The sequence below is a fragment of the Lethenteron reissneri genome, chromosome 59 (genome assembly GCF_015708825.2).
Source record: "Lethenteron reissneri isolate LAM-NWPU_2019-01 chromosome 59, ASM1570882v1, whole genome shotgun sequence".
Lineage (NCBI taxonomy): Eukaryota > Metazoa > Chordata > Hyperoartia > Petromyzontiformes > Petromyzontidae > Lethenteron > Lethenteron reissneri.
This window is the reverse complement of record NC_083837.1, coordinates 175,742-202,268: the sequence shown is the minus strand read 5'-3', so window position 1 is coordinate 202,268 and position 26,527 is coordinate 175,742. Positions and strand designations below refer to the sequence as shown.

Here is a 26,527-nt window from a genome sequence, read left to right as displayed (position 1 = left end):
CTGGCCACGCCCTCTCGTGGAACCTTCGAGCAGGTTCCCGGAGCATCTCGGCCAACCCCGCCTATTACCTTTGCCCCAGGTACCTCTCCCTTTCAGATTGGATGTTGTCTTAGCGGTGCCCGTGCTTCTTTTCCAGCCAGCAGGTGTCATCATGTCATTACACATGCATCAAGTCGTACGTGAAGTCACAGCTCAGTTCCCATTCGTGTTCAGCTATACAGGTGACGTCACGGCAGAGCGACACAAAACGATGTAATCAATGGTGACGGAATATTTATTTGGTGCACTGCACTATAAACCCGGCGACCTGAGTTTGATTCCCAGTCAGCCATCCATAGGGGGTGTGGGGCCTGGGGTAAATCTCACTGTGGGCTTCCTGAAGCCTTCAAACTAAACCGGAATTATTACCCATAATAGAGGTTTTTGGGTTATATCGCGTAAATATATGAATGTGTCGTTAAAACCCGCCACCACCTGATACAGCCAACTCGTAAGGGTTGTCACGTAAACAGAACTTGCCAATTCGTCACTAGTACAGCACTAACCGGTGTGTTGGAGAGCCAAGCCACAACATTTACAATCTAGAATATGAGGTTTCACCAGTAATTGCAACTAGCTTCACTGGTAAGGCCCACTGAAGTTATTTTGCAGAAGCAACCTGGCCAGAAATGATAGCTCAAGGAAGTGGCTTATCATGTAGAAATGTATCGCATCCAAATACTCTAAACGCACGTTTCTAAATGTGGAGGGAAAACCCGGAGGACTCGGATAAACATCCACACGACCATAAACAGGTGTCAAGGTGGGGATCGAACCCACGACCTCCAGCATACCTGCTGAGGTCACATCTCGCCACCGTGGCGCTTTTTGCGTGGATGTCTTCATGAAACTCATCATGGACCAGTCGAACAGAAACGTTTCGACAAATCTGGATCCACATCCCACACCTGTAACTATGGATGAACCCACGAACAATTCAAGCTCACGCTTGAAAACACTGACCCTCCCACCAAACCCATTGAGAAGCATCATAAGGCCACCCCATGGTTCCTATTCCCCCAGCTCCCAAGAAGCATGCAGAATACTCCTTGTGGAATGTATCGTGTGCTTAAACTGCACAGGGACGCGCAGTGGCAAAGTCCTCTGGGAAGGCGATCGACAGAGTAGGGATGCGTGAGACAGATTTCTGAGCCTCCTGGCCGGCTCATTAAACGTCGGACGGGGGAAAAAACCCGCATCAATAATTGCAGATAATAGGAAGAATAGGGGCAGGGATAATATGACTTTTGCACTGACCCTTAAGGTCATTCGGAGTCACAGGTGATAGAGACGTGGATAAGAGGCGTTCACATGTCGTTTAAAAACAATTCAGCTCAGGCAACTTGTCTCGTACTGGAGCATGTCTTTAATCAATTTAGTACATTCTGTTGACCGCAGAGCATACAATTAGCACACGTTGTACTCGTTAACGAAGTTAAAAAGAAGACTGTATGACTTTATACCGGCACTAGATAGGCAGAGGGCAGATAATAGGCATAGGAATGATGCCGCATCTTTCACAGAGCCCCCCACCTTCTATTTACAAACAAAGACAAAGTTCCCCTGGAAAGCCTGAACACTGTTGGGACAAGTACTGCATATGCCCGTGGGCGTTGGGTGGCGGCACCACACCTAGCCAACACACTCTGCCAGATGTTGATGTTTTCACACTGCGCCAGGTACTCATTTGAGGCTGTGTAGACTGAGGAGAATCCCAGGACCGTTTCAGATATACAAACGCACAAACACGATAAACCAGCAATTAATAAAGGAAATATTGTTGTTTTGTCAATATTATTCAAATAAAAATGAGAAGCTGCCATCGAGTAATAGTTAGCAGATTGAATTTGCAATCCAGAAGTCGCCGGTTTGATCTTCCCGCATGGCAATTGAAACATTCAGAAAGTTTATTTTTGAAAATCACGATATGAATAAACAGTTCTAACTTTTTTTTTTCATAAAAACAAAATTAAGTTTTTTTCTTGTGGGTCCCTCTGGAGTTTTGGCCCCCTGGATGAATTCCATTCCCCACCCACTTTAAATGCGGTGCTAGTTTTTACGCGCCTCGTGTGACAGCTTGATGATCGCTCCCCAATCAGGCCTCTGCGCTTGCGTCGGGTGCAGGGGAGCTCGGGATTTCTGGAGCATCCTGCCCTTCGGGACAGACAGCCTGCCACATTCCGACGCACATTCGTCACACACACATGCACACAAAGACAAAGATCCCCCGGATATCTTTAACAGACTGTTGGGGCAAGTGCTGTTCGTGAGCACCTCTGAAGGCCGGCACGGCACACGAGGGGTGGGTGGCCAGCGCCACGCCCGGCCGAATGGTGACGTTTACACACACGACTAGGTATTTATTTGAGGCCGAGTCATCCTAGGGGAGGCTCAGTACTGGTTCAGATAATTGTCACTGGTGTTGGTCGTGCGCAGGAATCAAACTCGGGTTGCCGGGTTCGTAGCACGGCACACGAACCGCTAAACTCCCGCTCCCCCCACACACACCACCCACACACACCACCCACACACACCACACACACACCACCCACACACACACACCACACACACCACACCACCCACACACACCACCCACACACACCACCCACACACACCACCCACACACACCACCCACACACCACCCACACACACCACCCACACACACCACCCACACACACCACACACACACACCACACACACCACACACACACACCACCCACACACACCACACACACACACCACCCACACACACCACCCACACACACCACCCACACACACCACCCACACACACCACCCACACACACCACCCACACACACCACACACACACCACCCACACACACCACCCACACACACCACACACACACACCACCCACATACACCACACACACACCACCCACACACACCACCCACACACACCACACACACACACCACCCACACACACCACACACACCACAAAATACCACACACAGAGCACCACGGCTGATTATGAATATTGTTATTATAAAATGTGTACATACATAAGACCTCCTGAATTAGGCCACATGCACCAGTGCATTTCCCGAATACATATCCAGGCTATGCCTGAATTTATGGTTTTTCATTACGACAAATGGTTTTTAAATTACAGCAATGGGTACACTCACCACAGCTGCCTCGGTCTCCTCCCTGGGGCCCTCCTTGCCGGCCTCATCTGGAGAGACAGACAGAGAGAGAGAGAAGGGAAGGCAGAAACATTTCCATAGACCTTGATCACTTGCAAATTTCCATGAAACCAGTGTGAAGGAAGGCCACGACAACACGTGCTTGATACATTTCCAAGTATTACCAGGAATTAACTAAAAAACATTCTCCAATGGGGTCACTATAACCCTCGTCAGAATGAACCAAGATGAACAAAACTCTCCCCGCTGTCCGCTGTGAGGGCAGACTCTGCTCCGTGCAACAGCAGCAGCAGCGTCAACGCCCTGGTGTAGCCGCCTCTTCTCATCGGCTATATTTGTTATGTCCCCACACATCACATCCTTGACTCGACTTCCCGTCCCATGCTGTAGTCGCAGGCTAAAAGTTGCCAGTAGTTCACAAAAGGGTTGCCGCGATAAAATTGTTTACGATATGATACGATGCGAAGATGTGAAGATTATTATATCAGTTCCCCATAACTTTGTGTGGTTTACACGTATTCTAATCTTCTTGTGTTTTGCTGTATGTCCAGCGAGTGAATACTACTGAAATGTTCTTCCACTCACTCCAGTTCCAAGCACACACGCTGTCCGAAAATGCGGTGGGGTTCCTGCCTTTTGGAGTCAGGATGCGCGGGGGCAGCCACAAATGTCTCTGCGTGGCACAAAGCCACTCAATCCAAGCGGGCATCAGACTGCCAGTAGGGGGCGATGATTCCAATTTGTAATCCCAATTTAGTAACTTTCAGGTAATTGTTTGAATTTGGCAAATTTAAATCGTGACGCTGATACACAATGGCCTACTCTTTTTGATGATGAATACACCCGCAGTGTTAACCAGGGTGACAGCTCGGCTACAATCCATCTATGGTTAATACACCCGGAGTATTAGCCAGGGTTAACCAGGGCGGGCTGCCAGATTCGAACCCTAAACTTCTGCACCAAGCAGTGAACGCACTACCGCTCGACCGCATGATTGCCCATTGGCGAACCAATTTATTTATTCTATTAACTCATTTGAAAACTCATTTGTTTAGAACTGCTGGTTTTATTTAGTTTGTTGTCCTTCCCGCACACCTCAGATTAGCAAGGTTGGCTACGTACGGTGTGAAAGAACTTCAACATACATAGATAACCAGAATGCTGCATCCACCATGGCAATCAACGTAAAAATAATGTTATCTCTGGAATTTTGCCAATAAATAAAAATATCACATAAAATTTGGTGATTTTTTGTTGCAATAATTGGTGACCCAAGTATGAAACCACTACGGTATTTATCGCCCACGGATCACAGCCCCATGTACTGTTTGAGTGTAGCAAAGAGTTTTTAGCCTTAGTGATCCCACTCTTCACATAAGTGGTGACTGTATCATTAACAATCCCATCGTGCGTGTTGTCTGTAGTGCACAGCGCCACTCAGCACCAATGGGGAGTTCCGTTGTTGCACCATCGGCACCATGGTTTGTCCTCTCTTCTCCACTTCTGGGGAAAGAAGCCAGACATTGTATGTAGAACTTCTTTCGCACCGTACGTAGTGAACCATGCTCATCGGAGGTGCGAGAAACAGCAGTAAAGTAAAACATGGCTAATCGAAGTGCTGTAACCACACACGTCCACGGCACTGTCCTCTCTTCCTTTGTGTGGATGAGAGTTCTACCGTTGGGAAGCAGAGGGCAGTGCAGACAAATACGTTGTGTTGTTCTTCTGTGCTCCCATGTCTACGCTCGCCACCTTCACACACCGGCCAGCGCGGTGAAGTATGGATGAACCCCCCCCACCCCACAACCTGTATGGCATGGGCAAGCCCTCATCCAGCAGTGGATCAACAAAAGGGCTGGCCCTATTCACGTTTTTACAGTTCCGTAAATAACAAATAACACGCAACGATACGTCACGTAACTTACTTGGCAACTTGCCTGCTTTCTTTCTTTCCTGTAAAGTAAAACATACGTTACATTCTTGGTTTGCAAGTGATATTTCTTGTTTCGCAGAAAATGATATAATTTTTGGTAAACATGACGATGCCTGTCCTGCTCTTCACTGCGTGGCAGGTCGTAGGGTAGCCGTGACATTTCGACACCGTATTGCGATATATCGTACGATATAATAACATCACCACAATGATTAGACCATCCACTTTACTAAATAGCATCACAACGTGACCTTCGTTACTTATTTAATTCATTTTAAATATATTAAATTTCTTGGCGAAGTATGAGACAGCACATGATAATGTTTATAAATAATCACACAGTAAGCAAGCCAACGTTCGGTCAAGATTGACATGTGGATTTAAAGGTTGGACAAACACGTCCCTTGTTCACTGGGTTATTACTAATTGAAACTAGTGCCGTTGCAAAACTTTTCCGTAGTAATTGAAAGTTATTTTTTCAAGTGTACAGGAGATTGTGGGTTCGATCCCAACCCTGACGCCTATTGTATATTTGGAGTTTGCGTGTCTCTCTCCCTGTGGTAACGTGAAATTTTCTCCGGGTCCTCTGGTTTTCCCTCCACATTTAGAATCAGGGTGCATTTAGAGTATTTGGCTGCTGTACATTTCCACATGATAAGCCACTTCATTGGGCCATCATTTGTGGCCAGGTCGCTTCTGAAAAGATCTATATAGCTCAGTGGGCCTTACTTGGTAAAATAAAAATTGGTTTAGTTTAGTTATCGTTTTCATAGTTCACGTAGAGTACTTCTTGTGTACCTGACAGCACGCGAATTATATTTATGGCAGGCTTATGTTGAGTGAACCGCAGTTGATTCACTTTTAGAGAATATTTATTCACACTTAAGTACATCAAAGCACAAAAACAAGATAACATAAACACAGAATGCATTAACAAAGTCATGGGAAACATATCGCGATTATCGTCATGTCGTGAAATTTGACATTGTATCGTAGTATCACGACGTGCAAAAAAAGATATAAGGCGACCCGAGGCATTACATCGCAATGGGACAAACTCGAGGTGTGGGCGACAAACCGAGGCATTGCCAGATTAACACGTGGGCTTACGCGACCAGTATCCATAATACAGGATGTTTTGGGTTAGATGGCGTGAATATGAATGTCGTTAAACCCGCCACGGCCTTCTCACCTCCACACGCCCCCCATCGCCACAGCAGCACCGTGACCACCACGATGGCCGCCACAATGGCCACCGCTCCGGCACCAACGCAGGCAAAGAACACAGGGCCCTGCCAGGACTCGGCGCTCTGTGGGCTCCTCTCCGCGTTCGAAAACCGGCTGTTTATCGACACCTGCGTCTCCTCCGGTTGTGGTCGCTCCGTTCGTGCGAGAGGGTGGCGTGGTGGTTCGTTTTGGGGCGCGTGTGGCGGTGGCGGCGGCGACGAGGGGCCTTTGGGGCCACCGCGTGGCACCTCGGCCTGGCTCGTGACGAGACTTTTAGGGTCGTGACTCGACAAACTGACCGCCGCTGAATTTCCCAAGTTGTCCAAGGCTTGTGTCACAGAGGCTGCTGTTGAAAAACTGATGGAAAAGAAACATATTTAATTACAATATAAAAATATCAAGATGCCATCAACGTGAGAGCCGATGATGCCACTACGATCACGACTGAACGCTCTCCACCTGCCAGAACTTGCAGCTGCTGCACAATACACATGCCACCTCGAAGATCTGGCGACGCAGTCTCTCACCATCTACCCTGAGGCTTTCCCCTTCTTCGAAGGACTCGTGAAGACAATTCCAATGCCCATCTCGGTAACTGGCCGAGAACATGTCCAAGAATGTGGAGTTAGAGCCAGTTCGGGATTCCAGTTGGGCAGAGAACAGACAGGAAGGAAGTTCTAGAAGGTTATTTTAATCAACTTATTGTGGTGCATTTATTGTGGTGTATTTATTGTGGTGTATTTATTATGATGTATTCATGTAATCTTGACTTAAAGCTTTCGTGACTGCAGGAATTCATATTCTTTGGGTCTTTCGGTAAAGTCACGTATTAATTTGAACCTATGTACGTGACTTTACCGAAAGACCCAAAGAATATTTATGTAATGCCATAGCCGTAGTGTTACCATGTGTACGGTTTTACCGGGAAGGTGGTGACGCAGTGGTTGGCACGCTGAGCTACGAACCCTGCAACCCAATTCCGATTGCCGACCATGGCTATCACCAGTGGCAAGGCCTATCGACATCAGTCCTGGTCACTCCCCGGCCCCTTCACAACTCTGCACTGACTAGCGTGGTGAAGTATGGCCCAGCAACCCACATGACAGACAAGGTGCGTAGGGACATCTTCATCCAGCAGCGAAAAGACAAGGGCTGTGATAATCATTACGGCTTCACCACATTGAGATGGCCGTGTTAAAAGCAACGCGTCACGGAGAAACAAAACCCTGGGATGGCAGTAGGATGTCTCCTGGAATGTTACCTGCTGTCGGAGATTAAACAAGTCCCTAAGCTACCTACGATTTTAAGTCTTGCAGTGTTAATGTGAGGTGCGAGACACTAAACCACAGTCTTGTGTGGTGCGTAGCTGCGTGTGGAGCTCCGTTCACAGTGCACGTTACCTCTCCCTGTGCTCGCTCACAGCATTTGGTGCAGTGTCTTGTCGCTGCGTTGGCTCTCTCTCCACACGATGTTCGTTGCCGCGCTTGTCTTTGTCCCCTTCACGATCATCCGGATCGTCCTCTCCTTCCTCATCATCATCATCGTTGTCGTCGTCGTCGTCGTCTTCAGCACCCTCCTCGGAGTCCCGGTGCGTGGGAGTCGTTCCGTATTCAACTGGGCAGGGGGTGGCAGGGTCATCAGGGAGCTCGGAGTTCAACTGGGCAGGGGGTGACAGGGTGATCAGGCAGCTCGGAGTTCAACTGGGCAGGGGATGGCAGGGTCATCAGGGAGCTCGGAGTTCAACTGGGCAGGGGGTGGCAGGGTCATCGGGGAGCTCGGAGTTCAACTGGGCAGGGGGTGGCAGGGTCATCGGGGAGCTCGGAGTTCAACTGGGCAGGGGGTGGCAGGGTCATCGGGCAGCTCGGAGTTCAACTGGGCAGGGGTTGACAGGGTGATCAGGGAGCTCGGAGTTCAACTGGGCAGGGGGTGGCAGGGTGATCAGGGAGCTCGGAGTTCAACTGGGCAGGGGGTGGCAGGGTCATCAGGCAGCTCGAGTTCAACTGGGCAGGGGGTGGCAGGGTGATCAGGGAGCTCGGAGTTCAACTGGGCAGGGGGTGACAGGGTGATCAGGCAGCTCGAGTTCAACTGGGCAGGGGGTGGCAGGGTGATCAGGGAGCTCGGAGTTCAACTGGGCAGGGGGTGGCAGGGTGATCAGGCAGCTCGAGTTCAACTGGGCAGGGGGTGGCAGGGTGATCAGGGAGCTCGGAGTTCAACTGGGCAGGGGGTGGCAGGGTGATCAGGCAGCTCGAGTTCAACTGGGCAGGGGGTGGCAGGGTCATCAGGCAGCTCGAGTTCAACTGGGCAGGGGGGTATGAAGGCTGAGAATTCATCTCACGTTGTTACAACATATCGCACAGTACTGTATCCTGAATGACATTCCTCGTGCCATGTACGAAGTCTGAGCCGAATGAACGACAAGAAGGGGCGGTGGTGCGGAGTGGACAAAGCAAATTCGATTTCACGAAACCTTTCAGCTAGAGTGGGTCCGAGATGAAACGTTCAAGGCAAACGCACGGGCACATCAGTAAAAGGAAAGTGTATATGCATGAATGATAGTTTATCCAATGCGAAATGAAGGTCTCCCCATGCCACATCGACCGTGCAGGTTGTTTGACCATACTTCACTACGCTGGTCAGTGTGGGTTGGTATAGGATGGTCCACAGCTCCGGTGTGGCTATCACTCGCCCCTGTGGCCAGGAATCGAATTTAGATCGACGGGTTCCGAGTGCAGTGAGCTAACAACGACGCCACTGCACCACCCCCATACATCGCTTCGCCATGATGCATATTTAGTGTCGAATACAGGGTGAATCAAAATGTTGAATCTTACATTTCAGTGATTAAATAACTTCGGATTTACACAAAAGGTTGGCCAAAGGTCAACCCAATTTTCTCGGCGCTATGTATCCGTTGGGAGAAACATGTGCACGCATTGGACGGTAATTGTTGCACGGATCTGCATAACTCTCACGTTTTGCTTCATGATCGTGAGGCAGGGTGGTGCTGGGAGCCGCGGGGGCGTCCGTGCCTCACAGCAACAAGTCCCTGGGTGCGCGTCCCGACTCAGGCTCCTCTACGTGTCGAGGACGTTGGTTTGTTCTCCTCCTCCTGCTCCCCACGGCTTTCCTACATATTCTCCGGCTTCCTCCACAGCTAATTCTATTTACAATGTAGCTGGTATTGGCCATAACATTCCAATGCTAAAATATTAACTGCAAATTACTGAATTGGGATAACCCCGACTGCGAAAACTTAGCAGGACCCTCCTGGCAGAGGGGCCTTGAGACTCGACGAGTCTCTCCCGGGTCAACAAGTCGAGTATTCAACGCATTCGCGTGTTTTCACATTCGCGTGAACGGACCGCGATGACAAAACCAACGGAGGTTCTCGCCTCGGCTCACCCACGTCCAGGCAGAACTCTGCCACGGCGCTCTCCTTCTTGCCGATGATGCAGGCCCAGCGAGCGCGGTGGGCGAGCGTGGCGGCGCGGATGTTCAGCGTCTTCCCGTCCGCCGAGATGTGAATGTCCGAGCCGCTCTTGACGGGCACCCCCGCGGCGAGCCAGCGCACGCGCGGCTCGCTGGGCTTGGAGCCGCAGTAGGAGCAGGCGAGGGTCACCGGGTCTCCTTCAGCCACCCCCTCCCACGGGTTGGCCTCCAGTAGCAGGTTGGAGGTGCAGCCTACGCACAAAAATGCACTCAATGCACACACAAAGTGCCCGCGACAAATGCACCGCGATAGCTTGCCGATGTCGTCAAAGAGCGTGAACCTTTCACGCGAACTACGGTTATTCTTGCAGCGGCAGCGGCGTTTAGCGATCCGTCGAACAAAGACGGTCACTGCATCTCGTGCTTTCGAATGTACTTCTGCGGCCATCTCTGCCGCTCTTCCTTACGATATGAGGAAGCCACTGGAGCTATGCGCTTCTCAATCATCATCGAGATTGAAAACTCGCTTGTTTAAAACAGCTTTAGTGTTTCATTTGTTGTCCTTCCCCCGCACCTCCGATTTGCACGGTTGTCTACGTACGGTGCGAAAGACGTTCAACACACAACACACATATATACAACATACCACATACATACACACAACATACATACACACAACATACATGAACTAAATTTAGCAGCTGACTGACTTCATTAAAGCGTTATTCACGGGACCTTCGCTGTCCTGTAATCGTAGCGACTGTGCGATGTGACGTGCGGAAAACATTCACCAGACCCAAGTCCACCCCACAGGGTGGGTGCCACCTCGAGACAGCAGAAAGGGAGAACTCAGCATGCGCGTGAAAAGAGTAAAAAGGAGCCCTCGTCGTTACGGAAGTGATGAGCATGCGAACTTTAGAACCATGGCGTTGTTGCCAGGTCAAGAATAGTCCCCTCTAGCACCCGATTAGTGATGGCTAAGATGATGATGGATACATATAATTTGCAGGCCATTTCAAAGTGGTAGGCCTCGTGGCTTTTTACACATTTTTGTGTTTTGTTTGAAACGTACAGTTTTCCAACCAACACTATTTTTCTGTTATGATGGAGTTTTTCCACACCTGGAAGCTGCTAATTAAGCCAGGAAGAGAAAACCCACAAAGAAGAAGCAGATGGTTGGGTAGCTCACGGGTCAGAGCAATGAGCCAGCAGCATCGATGCTGTCTTTACAAAACAATGATAATCTAGAGCTGTGCTGAGCAACTGGCACACGAGTGGGACACAGCAAGTCCCAGGTGTGCCGTGGTATTTTAGAAATTCTAGGAGGAGAAAAAATCACCAGCCCCCATCGCCCCGCCTCCCGCCTTCCCCTCTCAATTGGTCACAGCTCAGGATGGCAGACAGCCATCAGCCACCACCTCCGTCCACCCACCTACCCACCACGCAGGCCTGCAGATGGGATTTTTTTTGGCTCTGTGTGTCGTGAAGATCAAGTGAGCTCGAGAGTGAGTGCTATGGGGTGTACAGGATTGGGAAGCGCTGCCGGTCCATTCCTATCACGATTTTTGTGTGGATTGATGGAGGGCTGTGGACAACTGGAGTCACGTACAAGAGGCATTTCACGGTGCATCTGAAAAGTTTTCACAACGACAGCTAGAGCGGAGGGGCAGACGCATGCCGAGTCCTCGCTTAACGCGTGGTGTGCATGCCACGACGCGTTTTCGCGAGAACGCAGTTCTTCCAAACGGGAACACTTTTCGCACAACAAGGAATGGACTCCGTTACAACATGGAACGCGCACTGTTACAACGAGGATCGTGCACTGTTTTAACGCGGTTTCTGAGCGGTCAACGACGAACTACTTTCTTGAGCTGCGCGGCTGAGCAGTACAGCGAAGCAGTCCGCACAATGAGACGGTAACGTGGCTGGCATACCCTCAGTATGAGTCCTGCCGTCTCGCCGGGCCCGCGCTTACTTGGCCTCTCACCAGACTTTACCATCGCCATTTACGGGGGACGCTGTCGTCCGCTTGACGCGGCACTTCTCGAGGAAGGTTTCTACTCCGCGCGCGTCTGGACGGTCACCGTCTGGCACCTGCGTTGACGAAGAGGCGGATGGCGCGATGGAGCCCGGTGGCCTGGTTCAGGCAGGTGTAGTCCCCTGCGTCGCTGGCGCGCACCTCACGCAGCCGCACGGTGTAGTCGCCCCGCTTGATGAGCTGGGGGTGCACGAGCACACGGCCGCGGAACTGGTCGGAGACTACCTTGCGCCCATCCTTGTTCGATATCTCCAGCAGGCGGCCTCCGTCTGTCCCCACGCACCTGAGAAAAAATTTCACAAATTTTACTCTTGAACTATTCGTTTATTACCACGTAAGGCCCAACTGAGCCACATAGCTATTATTTTAGAAGACACATTAAGTGAAAAAAAGGAAAATGTTATGTTATGTGGTGATGGCTCTCTTCTTCTGCAGTTACAGGTGTCCGGGCTGAGACCATCAACTTCATTATTGTTGTAACTTCTGACCTGCCTCAACTGGACATCGGTGAAAAAGAGCTTCATAGCTCATCGGATTCCTCCTGCAGTCTCAATACATATTCTGATTCTGAACTCACGACACTTGAGAACCTGGTTTAAAAGTGTATTTTACCAGGTCAGGTCCAGTGATCTGTGTAGCTCTTTGTCAGAAGCGACCAGACCACAAATGACAGCTCAGCGAAGTGGCTCATAACGTGGAAATGTATAACAACCAAGTACTCGCAATGCATGTTGATTCGAAACGCAGAGAGGACCCAGAGAAACATCGACACCACCACAGGGAGAACACGCAAACTCCAAATATACACGCGTATGGGTTCAGATCAAACCCACGATCTCCTGAATACCAGGCGAGGTAGTTAACATCTCGCCACCCTGGTGGAAATTTACAGCAGGTTTCATTGCGCGGCTATAACGATGAAATAACTTAATAATTGGAAATGTGTAACGCGCGCAGTTTTCGTTCACCCTCATTGAAAGAGAGAGTGATTCAGAGGCGTGGGAAGCCACAGACAGGCAGGAAGGCAGCCAGAGGCAACACTTTCCCAAGCTCTGCGGTCCTATAATCGGGATATTTGGCCAAATCCACCGGCTACACTGCCATATGCTGGCAAGCCAGGAGATGGCGATCTCAACAACCCACAGGGAGGGAATTTCACAGAAGTGTTTGATCCACCAACCATCGCCTCCACGGAGCTGGGTTTCAGGCGTGCACTGCCACCAGTGGCCGGCTACTTTAGTTGATTGAGTTCATGATTCGGATAACCGGCCAGGAGGCTCCATTGGTAGCACGAGCGGCTCGCGATAAAAAAAAAACGGTGTACGAATTCAAATTCTGATTGGGGGTTGGCTCAGCCCATCATCACTTTCTTTGGCGTCGATAAAATTAGTACCACTCTGCGGGGAAGTCAAAAGCGGTTGTCCTATGGAGAGGCTCGTCCCCGTCATATGAATGTGGAATTTCCACCAATGCTGGGTCGTATACCTGAGCATACACACCTTAGCGTTATCCGCATTCAATTCTCTACTCTGGGATCATAGACGGCACGTGCAAAACATACGGTCCTGATGGTGGGTCCACATCTGAGCGATCAGTTGCACAACTTTATTTTATTTGTTTTGCTTTTAACATTTTGGTGTCCCCCTACCCGGGTTATATTGGCAACGAAGACTTTATCCTGACCCCCCTTGAGGTCTCCACCCCCGGGTTAAGCAAAATAAACCTGGCGGCTCGCAGTCAGGACAGACTCCGCTTTCAAGCGTCCATCTGCTCGACGGCCTGGAGCGACGCATTGCATTGGGTGCTCCGTGCGGCGCGCATCTTTCATGAATGGGAAATTAAAGATACGCCGCAGTGGTGCGTTGCTACATATTTGATTGTCCGTTAAAATACTAAAATGCATTGGGACAGGTGGAGTAAAGGGGTGGGGCACTGCTGCTTGGCCAGATCATTTAGGCGACGCCCAGACGCACGCATGTCACCGCGCCACTCGCCCGCTTGCGGACAAAGCGGTCTCACGCCATTGTAGCGCACGGTGTCGATGGCGATTTAGTCGCGCGGCCGATTGTCACGGGCGCGCAACGGCAGACTGCGTCCGCGCGTCTGTCTCGTCGTGCCGCGGACCTCACCAGGGGGCTCGCGGCCTCCACTCCCAAGTGACGAGCGCCCCGGGAGAGAGGGCCCCGAGTCCTCCGCATGGCAGCGGCACCTCCCCGCCAGCCGTCACCGTCACCGACACCGCCTTGGCGTCGGGCTCCGCCAGCCCCCGCCGCACCACCGTGCCTAGCAGCAGCAGCAGCGCTGCTGCGGAGAAAGACACCGCGCGGAGAGACGTGGCGTTCATGACACCGTCGAGATGAAACATGTGTTCAAAACAAAATGTACACGTGCTTTTCAATAAACATGATGATTTAGATTTAAAGCTTTCGTGACTGCAGGGATTCATCTTCTTGGTTCTTTCAGTAAAGTCACGTATTACTTCCCTTCTACGTGACTTTACCGAAAGAACCAAGAAGATAAACATGATGATGTCGTGTGATCGGCAAAGAGCAGCAGTTGGAGATTCAGTTGGAAATGGTTTAGCCATTCAATTGCTTTGAGAGATGGTGAATTGCAGATACCCACACGCCCACTGCCTTCAAATGTCTATGTGGGGCAGTGTGGTGGCCTCTAATCTGTGGAATAATAATAATGTTTGGGATCATAAACCTGACCTTGCTTGTCCTACTTTTAATCACTTAAAGACCTCTTATTTTCTATCAAGTGTGCGAGGGATTGATCACTCTGCTGTGCAGACTTTAAGTAGTTGATGTTGCTTGTTGTTACATGTGATGGCTTCTTGTATTGTTTGCGCTGCTTGCAGCAAGTCGGTGCACAACATTGTGGCATTCGGATCGTGAATGGAGGTCTCAGCATCAACATGCAGCGTGTTCACAGCGATGCCGTGGTTGCGTTTTTATATGGAATGTTTATTTGGAGGAACTGCTTTAAGATTTACGCGACTCCATTCTTCTTGAACATCAGTATTCACGATGCCTGTTAGTCATCTCTTTGTCTTGTCTGTTTATGAAGAGTGTCCCCGTTTGTCTCAATGCTTTATGTAGCGTGAGGTCGTATCGCAGAGTGCAAGCGTGATTTTAGATTTACAGCCCCTTTAAGCTAAACTAAAACTATATTTTTTTACGAGATAGAGCCCATTGAGCTCTGTAGCTCTTTTTTTAGATGCGACCTGGCCACATATGATAGCTCAACGAAGTGGCTTATGATGTGGAAAATTATTACAGCCAAATAATCTAAGCACGTGTTTCTAAATGTGGAAAAACCGGAGGACCCAGAGAAAAATCCACGCCACCACGGGTAGAGAGACATGCAAGCTCCAATATACAGCAGGCGTCGGGGTCGGGATAAACCCCACGAACTCCTGTGTATCAGGCGAGGGAGTTAACATCTCGCCATTATGGTGCCCCAATTCACTGCTGGGCGAAGGTATCATCTGTGCCATAACAGTGGTGGGGGGTTTTTGGCCATATTTCAGCATGCTGGTCAATTCAAGCTGGTGAAGGCGGTACCCAGGGCCGGTTCAGTTCTCACCGCTGATGTCAGCCATGGTTGGAAATCAAACTCGGGTCGTCAGGTCCATAGCACGGTGCGCTAACCCCTGCAACCGTCACCTGGCAACTGTTATGTTAAATACGTCGGGTTTATTTTGGCAGCCTTATAGGTGGCCGAGTGGCTCAGAGGTCATGTGGCTGAGTTCACACTGCTGAGACGCTGGGATGTGAATTTGGGTTTCAGCTGTCTGTGGTTTAACTGGATTCTAAAGTGCAGCGAGTTGGTGGTCTTGGCCACCAAACACTGCACCCAAAACCCGGGATGTAAAATGTATTTTTTTAACTCATTTAGCTACATTCCAATTCAAATAATAAACTAAACATGTATCATATTGGTAACAGGGTTTGTCGGTAAAATTCATCCCGAGTGTTTCAAGTCCAAAGGGGATCTCCAAATGGTTGTTTTCTCCTGTGGGTTATTCTCCAACACAAGAATTCAGAATGGATCGTTAATCGCACCACGTGACTGCAAAACAAACCGGGGTATTGAGGCCGTCTGGTTTCTATCCACATGCAGACAAATAAACTGTCTTGAGAAAGCCTGCAGTGATCTTGTTCTACTTTCATTCTTGACTATAGTAGTATTTTCTGTTGACAAGTTATGTAAATAAATCGCTCTTAAAAGGTCATTGACAGAAATTCACAAGCAGAACCCTCGCAGAGAAGTCGTGGGATGTTGAGTAAATGTCACAATCTTATCCATGCCGTCTCGTCACATGGAAACAACAACACAAGTTTAAACAACTCTCAAGAGATGACAAATGCTGCAGCTGTATTCTCTGCATGTGCACCGTATCTCAAAGCTTCACTGTCAAACAAAGAAAATAGCGTGGACATTCTTAACCAACAATGTGGCTGGGTAGCTCAGCAGTTTAGTACCCTAAGTATGCACCACACTTAGATCCTGGGTTCGAATCTGCATTTCTACCACCGGTGATCAACCTTGCAGCATGCTCTTGATTGTTTGGGGGTGCATACAAAACTCAGGGGGCACCATATAGTCAAGGTAAAGCGAACTTTATGGAAACGTCAAATGCTAAATGGAGTAACGCTGCAGTCAGCTCTTGGTATTTGTGGGTTCTGCTCTAGCCCACACCCCCTGTGAAGGACTACCCCCCCCCCCATCAACAGATACTATTATGGATATACTGCATTTGTTAGAACATTTGAGAAGGGGGGCTGAGCCTTCAGCAGCGGGGGGTTCAGTCCCCCCAACCCGCCCCCCTCTCTCGCACGACGCGATGAGACTGCACCATGAGGCGCCACGGTGGTGAGACGTTAACTACCTCACCTGGTACACAGGAGCTCGTGGGTTTGATCCCTACCCTGACGCCTGCTGCTGTATATTTGGAGTCTGCGTGTCTGTCTCCTCGTGGTTGCGTGGATTTGTCTCCGAGTCCTCCGGGTTTCCCTCCATTTTGAATCCACACGCGTTTAGAGTATTTGGCTGAAATAAGTTTCCCCGTGATGATGATCAGCCACTCCGTCGAGCCATCTCGCGTGTGGCCAGGTCGCGTCTGTATGGCCTTAGCTGTTAGAATAAAAATACTTTAGTATCTCAATAGCTTTACAGTGGTTTTAATCGGGCTTCTCGAGTGTAGTGAGTTCACGATTGGAATGTTTATGCTGCAGGAGGAATATGATGGCTGTGAAGCTCTTTTTCACAGATGTCCAGTCGGGCTGGCAGCCAGCACAGCAACAAATTAAGGTGATGGACTCAGCTCGATCACCCGTGACTGCAGAAGAAGAGGACCATCAAATTCGGGTTTTTTTCACTTAATTTATCTTATTTACAGCAAATTTTTTAAACGTTGGTTTGACCTTGATGCAATAATTATTGCAGCAGGTTGTGTGGGAAGTGCCCGCTAGCGTGGATAACAGGTCACTCGCACCTCCGATTAGCATGTTTGGCTACGTATGGCGTGAAAGAAGTTCAACATCATACATACTTAAAGGGAATTGTTTGCAGTAGTTGTGTGATATTACCTTCAAAGGGCCATTCACTAACTCAGCCTGATGCACTGCTTTGCTATCATTCCAAATAAACACTTCCTCTTGTAGGGGATCGCAAATGAGAATTTAAACTTGACTTAAAGCTTTCGCGACTGAAGGAATTAATATTCTTTGGGTCTTTCGGTAAAGGAAAGACCCAAAGAGTATGAAAAACAGTATATGATTTTTTAAATGCTGACTTTCCAACACTAAAGGGATAATTTGAGGAAAGTCTCGCCTGTGGCTGCCACTGTGCTGAGGGTAAACAGGCACGTGCCAAGCGCACGCGATCTGTCTTTGCTCTGCCTGACAGAATGTTTTTAGAATACTGATTGAGTCTTAGCTGGTGAAATGCCACACACAGCTGGGGAAAGCTTCCTGCCACTTATCGTGGCAGTCTCGAGCGGGCGTCTGTCTGCATCTCATTACTTGAAGAAGTGAAGTGCATTAAACAAAGTGGGAATTCACGCTGTGAAAGAGATCCTTTACAGACGAGGCATGGGCCGCTACCGTGGCAGTGATGGTCAGGACGCTGGACTTGCAATTCAGAAGTTGGTGGTTCGATTCAATCTCCTGGCGTGGCAGCCAGAAGTATAAATAGGTCCACCGTAGTGGAATTGGCAGGTCAAGTTTTGTGGGGTAAAGTGTGGGTACTCCCATCTCTTCTAAGGCTACTGACCACCATGAAAGAGTAGGCCAACAACACCCCCAGAGGGTTTCTCTTGGGCTTCTGCCAGGTTTGCACATCTATTTTTACGTACATCTTAAAAAATGCCTCGAGTGGAGGCACTTCTGCCACCAGTGGCGTGAGTGAGCAATTGCAGGGTTGCTCCTTTACCTATATACAAGGCTGCTTGTGATTCATCCACCTCGCGACCCAATGAATCAGAATCTGAATATTTATTTATGCTGGAGGAATCCGATGAGCTATAAAGCTATTTTTCACAGATGTCCAGTAAGGGCGGGTAATAACATTGCAACAAAAAAATACAAAAACATGACAGCAGTGCAAAGTACAAGAAAGGTAAACAAATCACCCAAACGCATACAGAGGAAACTAAACCATCCCCATCCTACCAGGCAAAGTCCATTGAAGTATTCACTTGTTTTCCAGAAGCGACTCGGCCACAAACGATAGCTCAACAAAGTAGCCTGTCATTTGGACATTTACAGCAGCAAAATAATCTCATTGGATTGTCATGAGTCGGCTTGCGTTACATACCAATTTTTTTTTATATAATAGAGTTGAAGCATAGCTCCTCCATGGGCTGCATGGGCTGCACGAACCCATTGCATGCCACATGTACGAATGCAAAATAATCGAATCTTTATCAGCACGACTCTTAATCAACGATTCATCGCATCGGTGCAATGCCTCGTATGTGCAGTGTAGATTATGTAGGGAAATCTTGACACGTGACGTGCCACCCTCTTGCCAATCCACTGCTGGATGAGGGCCTCCCCATGGCCACACTCAACCACAACTGTGAGTGTGATTTGGTGAAGGCAGGGGGATCATGGAGATGTTGCATCGTCATCATCATCATCCAGTCGAACACGTCGGCTGCGCTGCGCTGTTTTCTGCCACCCAAACCAAGTGCCGCAGCTGCCTGCACTGAACTTGTTTCGTGCATCACGGTCGCCCATCAGAGCGTTGTCCAGACTCAACCCTGAGACTCCCGAGGTGCGATGAGATCGAGCGTCGATCTGTGTGATTCGCTCCTGGACGATTCCTATGACCAGCTCCCTTTTGCGTATTTCTGAATGTTGGGAGTCCCCAGAATAAAAAAAAAACACTCTTTATTTTACCAGATAAGACCCACTGAGCTATAGAGTTCTTTTTCATGACCGACCTGGCCAGAAATGACAGATAAAGTAGTTAAAAACTGCTTTTTATGTTTAGTTTGTTGTCCTTCCCCTGCACCTCCGATTAGCACGGTTGGCTACGTACGGTGTGAAAGAAGTGCTGCATTCATACAATTTAATGACTTATGTGAAAATTTATAGCAGCCAAATCTAGAAATGCATGTCCATTTTAAATGTGGAGGGAAAAACCTGAGGACCTCGAGATTAATCCACTCGTGCGACGGGGAGAGAGACAAACAAACTCCAAATATACACCAGGCGTCAGGGTCGGGATCGAACCCACGACCGAATGTATACCCGGCGAGGGAGTTAACATCTCCCCACCGTGGCACCCCAAAAACAACCCCGTGCATACTGTCAATGAAATGGGATGACAGTCGTACTTTTGTGACATCACCACACAAACAATTATAATCAATTACCCGCACGGGGTGTGGCCAGAAAATGGGTCGGGAACGACGCGTGATGGGATCGGATGCACGCGACGTGACTTCTGTAAAGCCATCGTCTGTCCCACCACCCAAACATCCGGGAGAACCCTTCCAGCCCAAAGCTCTGCGGAAAGCCATCACAGCCTCCTCCTGCACACCAACCCCGCTCCTTCTTATCTGCCCCCTCTTTTTCCACTGAGTGCAAAAAGTAATAATTCCCCCACTGAGTAAAGTTGCAGTTTTTTTATTTGACTGGGGCAAGGGGGAGGGGGGGAGGTTTATGCAGGACAAAAGATCCCTGCCCATAATGTAAGAAAAAACACTCGCGGGATGAGCAGCAGCAGCAGTAGTAAAACAAGCGGATACCAGAACACTGGGCGCTTTTTTGCTTTCTCCCAACATATAAAACATGTATTTTTTTTTCTCTACGGGACCCTTTTTCCAGTATTAAGATGATATATATATGAAAGAAACGGCTTTACCACTCTTCGGCAATAATACAGGAGGTGTTAAGATGTTCAAACACCAAATCGACACCTATGACATGGCAACAAGTCTGCATTAACAGCTCGTGTTTGCAAACCAACATGTTTTTTTATTCCCCCTTTTCCTCATACTCGAATGGGCTCCTTTCCCAAGTCTTCCCAAGTTATTATGACCCTGTTCAATTCAAGAAACGTATCAACTATTATCTACTACGCCTTCAGTTATTGCTGGCTGTTGGCGTTTTGGACTCCTGAGTCTATGCTCAACAACTATGCTGAAATAATTTTTTTAAAAATCTCACTGTCCTATTTCTGGAATGTTATGAGACAAAGAAAACGCCGTCCAGAACTCTCACAGTAAACAGAGGAGCACCCCGTATTTCGTGTCAATCAAATCATTGCTTAATTCTCAGAGCTGAAATGAGACAACAGTTTATATTTTGTGTGTGTTGCCATTAGCGATCGGACTAAGACCATCAGACCGGCTACACTCGAGAAGCGCGGTGTAATCACAGGTGGCTGAGATCCCCCAGATTCAAACGCAGGATCTCGGCGGTGCTGGCTCAGCTCTCTGCCTCCTGAGCCACCCGACCACCATCACAAATTCCCATAATTAAGGTACTTTTACTGTGGCGTATTATATACCCCATTCCAAAAAAAATTCATCTTTCCAATGTCTCGCTATTTTACTGCAATGATGTCACATTTAAGCCGTATTTTGATGTCATAAGAATAACACTTTAATTTGTTCTGAGATAATGCATCAACTATATTTAGTTTCACACAACCCAATTATGATTACTCTGCAATGTTACATATTATGGGAATTATTTTGGATGCAGTGGCTTAACTGAAATCTCAGGAATAAAACAATTATTTCTTTGACAGCTCTGCGGTCATACCCCAAAAAATATTTTATTACCCAATAATGATTGCAGTCTCACCGAGTCTCAACAACCAGAGGCCCTGTCATCCTGGCCTGCACGACTCTGTCTCCTTGAGTCTCAAGATGGGGGGCCTCTGGACACGGCACAAAGTAATGACAGAGGAGGTGGGGAGCAGTTGTTGACCGCACTGTGCTACGAATGCGGCCGCCCAACTTCAATTCCAGGCCATGGTCTAACATCAGTGGTGAGTGATATCTGACCCAATTTTGCCCTCATCCACCTTCACCAACCCGCACTTACCAGCGTGATGAAGTTCGGTAAAAAAAAAAACCCACGACCGACATGGCATCAGAAAACCTTCAACCAGCAGTGCACTGAAAATGGCTGGAACATTTGATTAGATATTTTTGCAAAAAAATAATTGTGGCAAGTCACAGCATGGTTTATATGATTGTGTTTAAACGCAGAGGTGCCTCCAGACGCTCCCAATGAACACAAACGCTGTGAGCGCCGTTGTGTTTAGTCTGCTGAAATCTTGGCACGAGACTTTCGCGACCAGCCCTGGCCAACAGATGTGAACGACCCGAAACATTGTAGGGTTGGTAACATTCGACAGAGGGGGGGGGGGGGTGGTGACTGTACCACAACGATGAAATCGCTCGACACTTTAGCTCTCTCCGACGCGTTGCACGCACCGTAACACGTGTTGTTCGGCATTGCATCATTGAGAACACCGCGTGGTTGCAAACTGCAATAGCTCTCACACGGGAGAGATATTGCAGGTACAGCAGTGAAAACCTGCACCGTGCGTTGACGTCATCTCTGCCGTGGAAAGTTGCAACAAGCTGCTGGCTCAGCTTATATTTTTTCAACAAGGTCAGCAGTTGAACTCCTAACAAACACCTGGTGAACATATGTGGGGGAGCAATAAGCGGCTCCACTCTGGTTTCAAACCACACACAGAAATGTGCAAAATACACACAGCCTCAGTGCATTATGGGGAAACTCTTCGCATTTCATGAAGAACGTTGTGGTCCTCTTGTCTTAGGTCACCAAAATAAATTTGAGAAAATGTGACTGCCTGACCAGCAGCAGTGATGCAGTGATGGACAACGGTGGACTGGTGCCTGCACCGGGAAACCACACACGTGGCATCTCTACTTCCGCAATGTGGGGTTCATTTACTTGGCTCATGCCAAGTATAATCCAATCCGTAAGTGACGATGTTTTCACAGATTTGATTAGCGGCACCATCTGTTGTAAAGTAAACGTGAATGAACGAAGGGGGCTGTTGAGCGCAGGCCTCATCACGGTCCCAGCCTTTATCATTGACAAGGAAAGAAAATTGTGCGGATTAGGTTATGTATCGTTTTCCGGCACGCGGTTCTCATTGGAAGTATTCGACAAGTCTCAATTGTCGCCAGACATGCAGGAAGCAGTCTGTCCCGAACGCTACGATAGCACCTCGGGGCTCGGAGAGTGATCAGTGTGGGCTAGAGAGTAAGACCCGAATAACAACACATTTCCTACCATTTTCGAATTAATTGTGTTTTTATTGTACCAGTTAATGCTCTGCTAAGACGAAACATTTTGAAATGAACAAACCAGATGCACTCTGAGTAAAAGCATGACCTAATTTCTCCCAATTTTTTCCAGATCGTTGCTAGACTGGCTTGGAATGGGCATTTTTAGCTAAGGCACTACCACTAGAGTACAAGGTACGGACATCCGTAATACTCCTACATTATTATACCGACTTCCTATAATCGTATGACGAACTTTCAGGCAAATTAAGGATAGATGGATGTTGCATTCCAAAATAATGGCCAGCACAGCGTTCTGCAAAGTTACAGATGAAATTAAAACTCTAAACTAAAACTTTTTATGTTACCAGGTAGAGCCCACTGAGCTATGCAGCTCTTGTTCAGAAGCGACATGGCTACGAATTATAGCTCAACGAAGTGGCTTATCATGTGGACATTTATAGCATTTTCTGTCTCTGCTATGAACTTAGATTTTGAGACTGTGAGGCTTTCTCACTTAGACACACAGTCTCATGCATATACTGTGTACATGATTAATAACGATAGTTCCTGTAATGCCAATTATTTAGCCAGGAAAGCCTAACCGAGTCCAGGGGTTATTTTTCAGGAAGTGCTGTGGAATGGAATGTTTGGCAAATACCATTAATGAGCGTATTGGAGGAAACCAAAGTAACCAGAAAGACACAAACGCACACGAGGATTGGTGACAGCTCTGCACCTAGAAAAAATACATGGTAAGCCATTGCAGTGACCCATTCCACCCAAGTACTAACCAGGCCCCAAACCTGCTGCTGAGCTTGTGAAATCCACCAAGATCGAGTGCATTTGTGGCTGCATTTCCCCGCCTCAGCTCACCCCACGACCCCTTAAGTTCCTTCTTATAAGCACTACCTCTGTTCCTGTTCCCTCTTTATAATCTCTCACCATGGTTTACCACTCGTTCAATCATCCATCCAATCAATTCATTATCATAATGTCTCATTAATTTTGTTTTTACCTAATTCACGCATCAGAGATTCACCCATTACTTCCTCTTATCTATTTTACTAACTTCATCTTCACCATCACATTCATGTGTACCACCATTAATTTTCTGTAAAGCGCATAGGTCAAGGCACTATATAAATTATATTAAGATAAGATCATATGAAATAAATTAACCACGGTGTAGAATTACGGTGCTTCATGTATACGCATAACTTTTCATTATTCTAAATATCAACAATAAAACAAACAAATGCTGTCTTTCCATGTATGTTGAGTGAAATTGTATTCGCCATTTACAGACCTGAGCCAGATGTGGCCAGACCAAGTGTCAACGTCTCATCATCGGGTCCATGCTTCATGTACGTACTTTGTACACGAGCAGTACTATGTCAATCCACTGCTGGATGAGGGCCTCACAACTCCATGCGGCTTATTAGACCATACTTCAACAAGCCGGTCAGCGTGCATTGGTGGAGATAAGGAGCAGACACAAGAGAGCACAAAAGTAAAGAACGGTGGATTTTTCTGGACTGAACCTCTGCTGCCCACCACTTAGCCTGTGACCAATTCACCGATAATGTGCTTCTGATCTCGTCACATCTCTGAAGATAAGCAGGGTTAAACTTAACTTTTTTTTTTATTTCACCATGTAAGGCCCACTGAGCAATATAACTATGTTTCAGAAGCAACCTGGCCCACATACGGTAGCGTAACGAAGTGGCTTTTCACGTGGAAATGTATCGAAGCCAAATACAGGCATGGGAGACCATCACCATGCACAGCAGGTTGCTATAAGCTGCTGCTGCTGCTGCTGTAAGAGCCTCGTTTTGAAATGAGGGGTGAAAATTGCCGCATTGCTCTCTCAACCAGGACTTGAACTCGGAAGATCTCCACTGAGAGCCACGCACTTTAATAATAACAGAGACGCTCTGTCAAGGAGAAACATTTTGAAATGAACAAACCATATCCGCTCTGCCAATAAATAGAAATATGACCTAATTTATCACTCAATATCTTCAAGAATGTTGCTCGGCTGGTTTGGAATGGGCATTATTAGCTAAGCCACAAGGTAAGCAACTCTATAATAATACTACATTATTAAACCGTATCTTCCTATAATCGTATGAAGAGCTTTCAGACAAATTAAGGCGAGATGAATGTGGCATGCCAAAATAATTATAGTTGCAGCTGAAATTAAAACGAAAACTTTTCATTTTACCAGGTAAAGTCCACTGAGCTGTTTTTCAGGAACGAGCTGGCCACAAATAGTAGCTCAACGAATTGGCTTATCTTGTGGAAATTTATAGTAGCCCGATACTCTAAACGCATATTTCTAAATGTGGAGGGAAAATCGGAGGACCCGGATAAAAATCCACACAACCACGGGGAGAACCTGCAAACTCCAAATATACAGCAGCAGGCGTCAGGGTTGGGATGGACCCGACGACCCGCATATCAGGCGAGAGGGAGTTAACGTCTTGCCACCGCGGCGCCGAGTATAGAGATATCTTCATATATAACGGCACAGGAACAGTACATTTTTAAATTAAGGAACAGTTTGACGCATACAATGAATACAATGTACCACACAATCATGGGACCTCCACACCACACAAAACGCAGTGAAAACTTACCCAACAGTGTGAAGCCTTTCAGAGACCGGGTTGTTTGAATTATCATGGTGAACAATGAAAGAAAAATAATCAACATCTATTGATGAATAATAAGATGAAAACCTGTACTCGGGATATTTTGTTGATTGAAAATACACAAAATATATTTTATTGGACAGCCACACCGGTGAAAACAGCAGTTGCTAAAGAAACCAGTCGATTCAAATCCCTTGGCAAATACCACGACGGGTGATCCTACGATTGCTGCGTCCACACGCGCGCAGTGGTGTGGCTTTCTGAGCACCCAGCGGGCCCAGAGAAACGGATTTATTTGGCCAGGAAAGCTCCGTGGTGAAAAACCACAGCCCCCTTTCCCCCGCAGCAGCCACCTCCCCTCAATCACCGCGAGAATTCACTACTCCTGAAAAAATAAATTATGGCTTTTGGCTTTTTCTTTTCCTCCCCATTTTCGTGGAAATATTTTTTGCGTGGATTATTTTTACAGTGGGGTGTTTTGGGGGGTTGAATTCTTTCAGCGGGATCGTATCGCGGGGCTTGGTGATGTTTTGACTGAGGCTGTGCACTAAAGTTGTCCGACATTCCTTTCTTTTGCGGAAAGCTCTCGCGCGCCAGTTCTGTTCACCTCGAAAGGACATGTGGCTCCAAACGCGCTGAGCTCGGCAAGGCTTTAAAGTCTCCACTTGATTTTCCACGACACCGCTGCTGCTCCTGCTGCTAGGCTGGGTTGGGGTGCGGTTTATTGGTGTAAAGCACGACCACGGGAGTACAAGGTGACCGTGATACAATATTGTTGTAACCTTTATTCCTCTAATCGTATAAACAGGTTCACATATATATAAATGTATGCATGGACTCACTGATGTTGTGAGAATTGTTTTCGTTAATTGGGCGAGATGGATGTGAATCCCAGAACCGCATTCGCAATGTCTGGGCTGAAATTAAGCACCAATGATCGGTATGAGTTTCAGATTTCCAGATCAGGCCAATTGATGTATTAACAATGCAAGTTATTAAGATGTAATTAGTAACATCAGAAATCGTTAAATAAAATTTGACATTGGGCTTTAAAAAATATCCAATATCCAAATGAAGTTAGCCTAAACTCATCCTTAGCGCAGGGCAGATAGGGCTGCGACAACAACCTCCCTTAAAAAAAATATCCAAACCAGTCTACCTCTCGGGTGAAATGATTAATCGATTCCTTAATGCTCACGATACATAACCTTATGTGTATGAAATGGTTTAATTAAATCATAATAAG

General features: G+C 47.7%; 1 protein-coding gene across 2 annotated transcripts; it reads right to left on the bottom strand.

Moving 5' to 3' along the window:
* LOC133357790 (uncharacterized) lies at positions 1 to 25,532 on the bottom strand. 2 transcript variants are annotated; one of them, XM_061575911.1, is made up of 10 exons: positions 25,267 to 25,532; positions 13,959 to 14,133; positions 11,886 to 12,112; positions 9,765 to 10,043; positions 7,763 to 7,976; positions 6,328 to 6,719; positions 5,128 to 5,155; positions 4,647 to 4,705; positions 3,185 to 3,231; positions 1 to 2,209 (listed from the first exon to the last, which is right to left on the bottom strand). In XM_061575911.1, exons 1-10 carry the CDS (start codon positions 25,340 to 25,342, stop codon positions 2,135 to 2,137), a joined length of 1,572 nt encoding a protein of 523 aa, XP_061431895.1. In that variant the 5' UTR covers positions 25,343 to 25,532; the 3' UTR covers positions 1 to 2,134. The 2 variants fall into 2 exon arrangements, with proteins under 2 accessions (XP_061431895.1, XP_061431896.1); XM_061575912.1 differs by having other exon boundaries at positions 13,959 to 14,130.
* Positions 25,533 to 26,527: the final 995 nt, after the last annotated feature.